The 10,851-nt window shown below is 37.3% G+C and overlaps 1 protein-coding gene across 2 annotated transcripts; it reads left to right on the forward strand.

The window, feature by feature from the left end:
• Positions 1–543: 543 nt before the first annotated feature.
• On the forward strand, positions 544–5,593 carry LOC130989035 (mitogen-activated protein kinase kinase kinase 5-like). Of its 2 annotated transcripts, XM_057913023.1 has the most exons (11): positions 544–1,202; positions 1,954–2,484; positions 2,556–2,643; positions 2,747–2,809; positions 2,886–3,049; positions 3,136–3,211; positions 4,068–4,127; positions 4,384–4,509; positions 4,609–4,806; positions 4,901–5,004; positions 5,217–5,593. In XM_057913023.1, the coding sequence occupies exons 1-11, from the start codon at positions 772–774 to the stop codon at positions 5,290–5,292; spliced, it is 1,917 nt and encodes a 638-aa protein (XP_057769006.1). In that variant the 5' UTR covers positions 544–771; the 3' UTR covers positions 5,293–5,593. The 2 variants fall into 2 exon arrangements, with proteins under 2 accessions (XP_057769006.1, XP_057769007.1); XM_057913024.1 differs by lacking the exons at positions 4,901–5,004; positions 5,217–5,593 and having other exon boundaries at positions 4,384–4,495; positions 4,609–4,805.
• The last annotated feature ends 5,258 nt before the right edge of the window (positions 5,594–10,851 follow it).

Consider the following 10,851-nt stretch of genomic DNA (forward strand, 5'->3'; position numbering starts at 1 on the left):
AACGCCTAGGATGTCAAATGAGTCAACTAATTTGATTTGTATTATTTGCAAGCCAAACCCTTGGGTTATTTGCTTTGTGTTCTTTTTTTAGTTGATTTGATATATTTAGTTATTGATAAAAAAAATTAATTAAAAAAATATTATTTTGTCAACTAATTGTCATGCAAGAATAAATACACCACGCCAAATATTGGCACGCCATGTCAGCTCGAAATTTAGATTAGTAGCAAAATAAGATAAAATCAAAAGTTTACAAATTATCACACTACAGTTTAAAGTTTTTATACAAAACCAGAATTGTATTTTATGGTCACTTACCCAAAATTATAATAGAAAAATGTAAAAATTGGATAATTTTTTAGGTTTAAATGTGCAGGGTAAAAGAGTAATTCTGACCAATTTTAATTTTTTTATATGCATAGATAAATTCTATTTTTATTATAACAAAATGGATATTTTTAAAGTCCACGTTATATATAACCAAATTCACTATATATATATATATATATATATATATATATATATATATTAGCGAGAAAAAGAAGATGTGAGGTCCTTTTAAAACTGGTTGGTTTCTCATCCCCTTTTATGGAGGAACAAAAAATATTCTCCATCCCAAATTGTATACCACATTTCTTGATCGTTGCGATTTCCAGATATCGTTCCCGCCCCGTCCACAGATAGGGCTTTTCTTCCTCCTTTCATACCATGTCTAATTCTCTTCTAAAACAATACATTAATTAACCTTCCCTGCATCCCTCGCTGCAAAGAATGCCTAATTGGTGGCAGGGTGCCTTCACCTCCATCTCCAAATCGCAATCCCGCGATGACAGTGTCATCCCCTCCACCAACGGGAAACCCGGCTTCTTCTCCTCCCGCCGTCACCGCATCCTCACGCGCGCCAAGAAACTGCTGCAGCCCCTCGACGCCATTGATGTTGGCTCCCCCGAAAAGTTCCGGAACCAGTCCGTACGTCCCGCAGCGCCAGCAGCGGCGTCGCCTCTGCCGCTGCCGCTGCCGGAACTGCATGTCCTGCTGCAGCGCGACCCCAAATTACACACCTCCACCGCCTCGACCTCCGGCAGCGTGCCCCTTCCATCGCCGGATGTCATTAAAGTACATAGACTATGTGACGATAAGGAGAGGGAGACGGCGGAAGCAACCAACGGCGAAGCCGTCGACGGACATGATGTTGATAAGAGGTATGACACAATCACGTTATTCCAATTTGAATGCATGTCGTATTAAATCATTTGGAAACTCTTGTGCATGTATATGACTACTTACTCTGTTTCAAAATTGTAAATAAATGGGTTAATCATAGTTTATAGCCTTTATATTTAAACAAAAAAATTGATGCAAGAAATGTTAAGTTGGAGCTGTGGCAATAGTTATTCTTCGCTCAAGTTACACCTAAAATGATGACCAATGACCAAAATTATAGGAGAATTCCAATGTAGGCAGTCATCGGATGGTCGTAATCGTGCCTGAAAGTGGGCCAAAAATAGTGTCGAGTTGGCTGTCAATTTCATGTCGTTTTAGAACAAGATTTGTTCTATTGATTTTTGAGCTTTGTTGGCCATATGAAGACAATTTTTTTCACATATTATTTGACAATTTTAATTGAAAAACGCCGTCAACATTCAGCCGCGATTTCAATGATGGATTAATGACGATGGATTATTTACCACTGAAAAATCAATTACATTTTTCATCATATCAGGTCTAATTTCAACAAAGAATAACTGCTACCACAACTATGATGCGATTGTGACATTTTAGGCGCCGTAATTTTGAATGAGCCACAAATAAATATTATTTTAATGTTCATGATATACAAAAAAATAAATTAAATTGATGCTATAAACAAAAATTGGTTGAACGCTATAATTAATCCTAAGGATATATATGGACATCTTACAAAAGTTGTTTGATTATGCATTTGTTTGTCAGGAAATTAGTAGGTGAAGGATCCAGAAGATATAGTGAGGTTCAACAACAATGCAAAAAATCCCCACACAACAAGACAACATCCATGGAGAGCTATGGCAACAACCCATGCACAAGCACAAGCAGCGCGCCGTGCAGCCCGTTTTCAAGCACGGAGTTGAGCCCGGCGAGGAATGATATGTGGGGAGCTTACTACCCGACCACAACCGCCGGGCTGTTCCTAGTGTGGTCGGCACCGGAGACGTCGGAAGCACATCACAAGCATGCAACTAGCTTCGACGCTTCTCCTCTCCCAAGCCCCGTGCATCCCTTGCCCCTTCCTCCCTCCGTCTCCATGCCCGCCTTCCCCACTCCAATATCACCCGTTGGCTTCGTCCCCGACCTCTCCTCGTTGCCTCCGCAGTCCATGCCGGTATCCCTGCAAGCAGCTAAGAATGATTTCTTGGCAGCCCCGGAGCCCATCAAATCAAAATGGCAGAAGGGGAAGCTCATAGGCAGGGGCACCTTTGGAAGTGTGTACGTAGCTTCCAACAGGTACTTGCACTTTTATGTGAGAATTTGAAACATTGTGTGCTTTTAGTATCAGCTTGTTTTGTTGTGGGTAGAGAGACTGGAGCCTTATGCGCGATGAAGGAAGTTGAGATGTTACCGGATGACTCCAAATCTGCAGAGTGTATACGCCAGTTGGAGCAGGTCGTCTTATACTCAATAACATAGATTTTCTATTTTTTTAGATTCACGAAAACTCCTAGGGTTCTCTTTTAGATTTAATAATGGTTAATGAATTGAATTTCAGGAAATTAAAGTTCTGAGCCGGCTGAAGCATCCGAATATTGTGCAGTATTATGGCAGCGAAATAGTGAGTGATCGATATGATTATATTACAATGGTGTAGGTGGATTATTTATCTAAGTTTTTATGGTTTTTTATTTCAGATTGGTGATAAGTTTTATATCTATCTTGAATACGTCCACCCAGGTTCCATCAATAAATTCATCCATGACCATTGTGGAGCCATTACAGAATCTGTGGTTCGCAATTTTACTCGCCATATTCTCTTTGGATTGTCTTATTTGCATGGGAAGAAAACTATACACAGGTATAGGCGACATCCCAGCTTAATTAATTTTGGGAAATTATATGAAAATTTATTCTTGGTGACTTTGTTTTTTGATGCTTTTATAGGGACATTAAAGGTGCCAACTTACTTGTTGATGCATACGGAGTTGTGAAGCTTGCGGATTTTGGGATGGCGAAGCATGTCAGTTCAATCATGCTTTTCCATTCAAGGTTTTGATGGTTTTGATGTGTTTATGTTTCCCTAGCTTTGTAAACTGCCCTTAATCATATTGCTCTAGTGATAATTGACAGCAGAAGAAGAATTGGGATTAATATGTGTGTGTATGTTGGCCAAGCGGTAAAGGGGTTAATGCTCAAGGTCAAAGGTCTTGGGTTCGAGTTCTATGTGGCGCTGTCTTTAAATTTCTTTATTTAATACTGTTAGTTTATCAAAAAAAGAAAAAAGAATTGTGATTAATCTGTGTGTGTATGTTGGCCAAGCGGTAAGGGGTTAATGCCTAAGGTCAAAAGTCTTGGATTGGTGCGGTCTTTAAATTTCTTTATTTAGCACTTTTAGTTTATCAAAAAAAAAAAAAATTGGGATTAATCTGTGTGCGTGTGTTGACCAAGCGGTAAGGGGTTAATGCCTTTTCCCAAAGGTCTTGGGTTCGAGTCTCCTGTTAGTAATCTCTGTGTGTGTGTGTGTTGGCCAAGACGGTAAAGGGTTAATGCCCCAGGTCAAAGGTCTTGAGTTCGAGTTTCTTGTGGCACGGCCTTTAAATTTATTTATTTAAAACTATTAGTTTATCAAAAAAAAGAAAAGAAAAAGAATTGGCATTAATCTTCTCCCAGAAAAACACACCTATATATTCTGATGTAATAAAGGCAACTTTCCCTATAGGAAGAAGCTTTCTCCTCCAAAATTAGATGCAAGCTCTCATATTTTATTTATTACTTCCTTTTAAGATAGTGTTGTTATGATTGCTGTTGCGTTTAATTTTTGTTTAATGCGTTACTCGTGTGGTTGTGAAGTTGAAAGATTAATTTGGATTTGGCAGCTTAAAGGACAAACAGCGAATTTGTCCCTCAAGGGTAGTCCATATTGGATGGCTCCAGAGGTATGGAGATTCTCAGATACGAATTATACCCGAATTTTGATTTTTAATCAACACTGGTTATAAAATTCTGCTCGAATTAGAATTTTGGCCACACTTAATCATATGCGGAAGCCCTTACAATTCAGAAGTCAATACTTGCTTTGCATTTGCATGCCAAAAGTGACTACCTAGTTCTTGAGGCTTCGGTATAGTTGGTATATTTATAGGCAATTAAGCATAATCATATCACACACTTATATATATTTGGTTATTGCAGCTTTTGCAATCCGCAATGCAAACAGATGCTAGTTGGGACATGGCGTTAGCAGTTGATATATGGAGTCTGGGCTGCACGATCATTGAGATGATGAATGGAAAGCCCCCTTGGAGTGAGTATGAAGGGGTAAGCAAAAGCAAGCCTCTAATTTTACATACATGTGACTAGTACTTAATTCAAATATTAATTCTTACATGTTATTTTTTTTATTTAATTTGGTTTCAGGCTGCAGCGTTATTCAAAGTTCTAAAGGAGACTCCACCGGTGCCAGAAACAATGTCAGCAGAGGGTAAGGATTTCTTGCAATGTTGCTTTCGCAGAAATCCAGCCGATCGACCAACGGCTATTAGGTTACTAGATCACCCCTTTGTCAACTACTCTAATCTGCCGGATCCTTGCACCCAATCAAATAAAGAGATTAAGGTTACCATAATTCTACTTAATTTCTTCTCACATATGCATATACACTTCTTTCATTCAATATAACGGCCGTCAACTTCGGCTATTTATTCAACAGGATAATATGCAGTTTCTGAGAGACCGCACTAGATATCAACCGGATCAGGTGCCTCTGCCTGTTGAATCGGCTCACACCAATAAGGGGAAATTATTAAGTAACAAGTAAGGCTAATTGCTTTGTATATACCCCTCTTTCGCTTATACAACTACAAATTTGGCCATTCTCTACAATGCATAGACTACAAGTTTTAATCATGTAGCGTATGTAATTGTCTTTAGGTTGGGATATTTTTGAGAAAAAAAAAAAGAATGAATGTGAGAAAAAGCGATATTTATCCTTACCTTCCCATCTAATGTTAGGTTGATATTTGTAGCTTGAGCTTCGCCGTTTACGAATCGTTTACTCCAATGAGAATCCCGAATGCAGCCATCTCCAAATATCCCATTTAGCTGCTGCAGTTTCTTGTCCTCTCGTTCTTGGCGACGCTTCCTACTCTACCCCCTAATAAGTTAGGGAGGATGCATGGTGTCCAAATACAAAGTTGCATGGCAATAAATTAATGTCGTCGTTGTCGCCGCATGATTTTCTTTAATGCTTCATGCCCATATCCACTGCACCGTGAATGTGGAATTAATGTAGCTATACCCTTGTTGTACCATGTAGAGCCAAAAAAGAAAAAAGGTCATGAGGTCGTTTAACCTCGAAAGGTGTAATTATGTAATTTTTGTGTAAATCTTTTTATTTTTATTTTTATTTTTTTTTGAATGGCAAATGAAAAGCAATCGAGTTAAATGGTAGGGATATTCATATCGATAGTCAACTTATTTTACCTGCAGATAAAAACTACTTTTAGTTACATTAGCTTCTTTTTTTTTTTTTGATCGGGCAAAGTCATGTTAGATGTTAGTAATTAGTTTCCCACCTTATCTCTCCCATTCACCAAAATCCATCCTTATATCTCCAATCTCCAAATTCGCTCCCAAGAGGGATCGAACCCGGGTCACTTCACTTAAGTGAGGACCCGGTGGCCAGTGGGCTAAGCCCCCTGGTTATATTAGCTAATGTATATTAAGCCCATGTTTGGTTGGGATTTTTTGAATCTTAGAAAGAGATTTAATTAATTGAATCCATTACTTATTATTTGGTTTTGGTAATGAGTTAACCATTACCCTTACTTGAGGGTAACACAATCACTCAATTTATTACCCCTCAAAATAGAGGAGAAACAAAAGAAATGAAATCCTTTGCTAATGATTTCTTTTCATTGTTGAACCAAACACTCAATAAAAGTAATAATTATTGTTACCATTCCTCCCATTTATTAGATTTCCATTCCCTTTTCATTTCTCTACTTGAACCAAACGAGTACAAAATATAAATAGTGATACTGTTAATCGAGATTGTGTGCATTGCACAAAATTTATGAATTTCACGTTAATAAATTGTTAAAGTTTAATAATTGCAATAAATTTTACAACACAAATTTTGCTGTCAGACTGCATGTATAGGTGAGATGGGTCCGATAGGGCTGGGGAACGGGTCTAAGCGCGGGTCATGGCGGCCGGATAATTCAAAGTAATTATTATTATGATAAAAAGTAATAATCGACATGGAAAAAAGTAATGTTTTTGAAACCACTACTACAAAAAAGCTCATAGACTACAGTTTAACACCGTAGTCTATGTGATTTAATAACCGTAGTGATAGATGGTGTAGTCTATTCCCATCAATATAGACTACGGTTTTATAACCGTAGTCTATAGTTACTTAAGACTACATTTTTAGACGCACATATACTACGTGTGGAAACCGTAGTCTATGTGTAATCATATACTACACGTGGAAATCGTAGTTAATTCTGTTCGAAATTGTAGTGTATTGGAAGAATAGACTACAATTTGTCAACTAGAAATGGTAGTCTATAGTAATTAAAGACTACACTTTTAGTGATCTTACTCTATGCCTATTGTCGTAGTGGTAGGCTATCGTCAACTAAAAATTATTGTTATTTTATTTAAAATTAACAAAAAATAAAGGGGAAATAGCACCAAAATTCATGTGGTTTCGCGAAATTCGCATATTTCCCTTGACCTTCGAAAGGTAGTGATTAAATCCTTGAACTTAATCCCGATTCTTATTTTTCCCATAAAATTGATCGGCTCCTAAACTTATGCTAACATGGCTGTCGGAAATCCACGTAGGATTAAATTTTCGGCGAATCGCTGACTGTGTTTAAGCGAGAACATTAAACGTCGCCGTTTTAAATGAAATTAGGGTTCTTCAGAGATGATCCGCCCCTCTCCTCTCTTCTCCTCCGGCCGCCGCGACCAGGCCGCCGGTCGCCTTTCTCCCGCTAACCTCTCTTTCCTCCCTTTACAGATTCCCTCTCATCTCTTCTCCTCCGGCCGCCACGACCAGGCCTCCTCTCTCCCGCTAACCCCTCTCTCCTATCTTTACAGATCCCCTCTTCTCTCTTCTCCTCTGGCCGCCGCGACCAGGCCGCTTCTCTCCCGCTAACCCCTCTCTCTTCTCTTTACAGATCCCCTCTCCTCTCTTTTTCTCCGACCGCCACGGACACACAAGCACGAGGCGGCCACTGTTGTAACTCCGACGAGGAGCGTCGGTCTCGTCCTTCGTCTGTACTCCCTCAAACTGCAACACCTTCTGAATCTCCCTCTCAGTCCCCTCCCATCCGCCCTTGGCTGGGCAGCACAACGACACCACCACCGCCGACCCCAACCTTTCTCATCTCTGTTAACTCTGCCCCTAAGTCAGATAACGACACACAACCTCCGACCGCCTTGTTCCCTCAACCAAACCAAACAGTCTCAACAAGAAGCTCAGAAAAACAGCGAGAAAACATCATTTTAAGGTCAAGGGAAAAACGAGAATCACGCCAAACTTCATGGATTTTGACGCTATTATGTTAGCCGCAAAACGACGTCGTTTAGCTTCTAATTAATCTACTCAGCATAAGTGTGCCATGTTGGTGACACGTCATCTAATTAATGGTTGGAAAACGCCACTTAAGGAAAAAATGAGAATCAGAGCAACGGTTAAGGATTTTATCACTACCTTTTGAAGGTCAAGGGAAATATGCGAATTTCGCGAAACCACAAGGATTTTGGTGCTATTTCCCCAAAAATAAAATACAAATATTGATACACTAAAAAATTATAATTGTCATATATAATTTCACAATATTTCATATTCTGTTAATGTACACTGAAATGAAGCTAACAACGACAAGAGATTAAATATACAAAACAAAGAGTACAATATTTTTTTTCAAAACAATATCTAGTAGTCTATTGTTGAAGAATCTTCATGGAAAATTTAGCAAAAGTCTCCTGTTTTTGCTTCATTTCCAGCATATCCTGGCACAAAATTAAAACAAGATTTGCCATGAAAACATATAAAACAATCATGTCAACAAAGCATTTCTTACATTTCAAACAAAATTCCAGCTAATTGCAACATATATTATTTCAAAAGTATATTTCTTTCATTAAAATCAATAGACCAAATAAACATATACTAGTATATCTATAACACAAATCCATATTAGTAAACCAAAGTTGTAGAATATTACCTCTACTTTTTATATGTGACTAAGAATGAGATTCACCCACTCAACACGAACTTCATCAATATCCTATTTAGAATAACTCTGATTGTTAAACTATAAAAGATAAACTATTGTTTTATATGAAAAACGTATAATTGAGAATTAAGACAAATTACTTACATGTGAATGTATAGGCAAAAGCGACCATTCTTCATAAGCTCTTCAATAATTTCTTTCATGTAACGCATCCTGAAAAATCCACATTGTTTGAAATCAAGTTGTGAATTAATTTTTGCTATAATAGCACTTTTTATTTAGTGAATTAATATATTATTATACTCCCTTCATCTCACAAAAACATGAACATATATATGTGACACGAATTTTAAAAAATATTAGATAAAAAAATGCATTGTGGGTGGAAAAGGATCTCACATTATGAAAAATAAAGAGATTGTGGTGGGGTTGTCAGTTGTGTAAAAGAAATAGAAATATTTATGTTTTTATGAGATGATCACAAAAATTCATATTTTTGTGAGACAGAGGGAGTAGTATTTTTCGAATCTAATTTTTTTTCTTTTGGTAGAAAAGTGAAGCAATTACTATATAATATATCATTTAATAAGTTATCCTTAAAATAAAATACTCCCTCTGTTCTAATATTTATGCATACCTTTCATTTTTGGTATTGTGACGGCCCGACTTATCTAGAGGACAGCCACGCTAAACTCGGGGTACTTATGAAGATTAATTAGCGGAAATAAATAATCTAACTATTTTAGTTGAAAAATATAATACCCCAAATTTTCGATCCTAGATTCATATCTTATTGATATTATTAGGATATGATAGGTCCCTAATTCCCGGTTAAAAAGAATAATTATCCTCGCGATGATTTAATGAGTCTTGATGCCTAGGTTTTCTCTTAAGAAAAACGGAAAATAAGAAGATGATTATTTTATTTTTCCGTGTGATGTTGATTTAAATTATTATGTATATATATGCATACTTTTTCATTTCAAAGTATGAAAAGCAAAATGTATATTTAGTTTAATACGTGTTTGTTTTTAAAACAGGTTTGAGCGAGAACGAGCTCGTAAAAAAGGCCGAAGGGTGGGCCGATTTTTGGACAAGCCTTGGGCCTATTTTAGGCCCCATTATTTAGTTAAATATCAGCCCAATTTTTTTAAGCCCAAGCCCACATGTGATCAGCCACCCTTATTTTATTATTTTTGCCAACATAATGATTAAAAGTGCATGGGAACTAGTAGAAGCCACCCCCCCCTCTACCCTACCCTAAATTTTGTGCCCCACCCCTTCCTAAAGCCAAGAGTTGGCTGATAACTCTTCTCACTCACTCAATTTCACTACAAGAAAAATACCAAGGCAAGAAAAGCTCTCACTCTCTCCACCTCTCTTCATTTTCGTCCCTCCTCTCTTCCCCCACTCCCGCAACTTTTCTCCCACCATTATCACACTCCATAGAATCCCTTTAAGCCCCAAGAGAAGTATCAAAGCAAGGGAGTGATGTGATCCTCGCCGGTAATGGTATGAACTTTGCCGGACCGATCAAACAAACACGCTTTGCGGAAGACTTGAAGAATAAAAGATAAATAAATGGAACGATAAAAGATGGAAATCTCAAAACCTCTGAATCTAATCTACGAAATGATCTAGGAGAACGGATCCCTAAACCCCAACGTATGATTGACGCAGCAACTCAGGGATGATGAATGACATGCGACGAGGGTTGGTGAACTCGCCGTTACATCGATAAATTGAATTTGCTTTGACGAAATTCAGGAAGAACTCGAAGTCCTCAAGAGAGAATAAACTCACAAATTGATTGATAAAAGATATGATATATGATATGTTTTTTTTCGTTCACATGCTGTAACACCCCACTTTTTCTTATATTTGAGATTCGCTATAGAGAGCACTGAGGTGTTAACACTAGCATATAATGAGATGAAATATCTCAATAGAATGAGATATGAATAGTTTAGAATTTCGATGATGGAGCTAGAGAGTGAATCACTTAGAGTAAATGAGTTTGATAGAGATACTGATTGAATTGAGAAGAGACGACAGTTTTTGTTTCTGAGTGAGGGAGTATAATTATTATCCGAGATGGATTATTTTATTAAGATTTAAGAGGATGCTCGGCTAGAAATAAAGTCGATGTGAGTAAGTGAGAATCATTATAGAGAAAGAGTTGAAATAGTGAGATGATTGAGTTGACGTTAGAGTTTCAATTTGACGTTAGACTTTGAGTGATTTTGATGATACGCCTTAAGTGAGATTTTTTTTTTTTTTGAATGAATATTATGTGACCTACTTGTTACATGTGTGATTATGATTTTCTTGAATATTATTGCATGAGATTAATTTTCAAACGAGTAATGAACGAGTTTATTTTTCAATCGATGAATAAAATTTT

This window comes from Salvia miltiorrhiza, chromosome 6, assembly GCF_028751815.1.
Source record: "Salvia miltiorrhiza cultivar Shanhuang (shh) chromosome 6, IMPLAD_Smil_shh, whole genome shotgun sequence".
In the NCBI taxonomy this organism is placed as follows: domain Eukaryota; kingdom Viridiplantae; phylum Streptophyta; class Magnoliopsida; order Lamiales; family Lamiaceae; genus Salvia; species Salvia miltiorrhiza.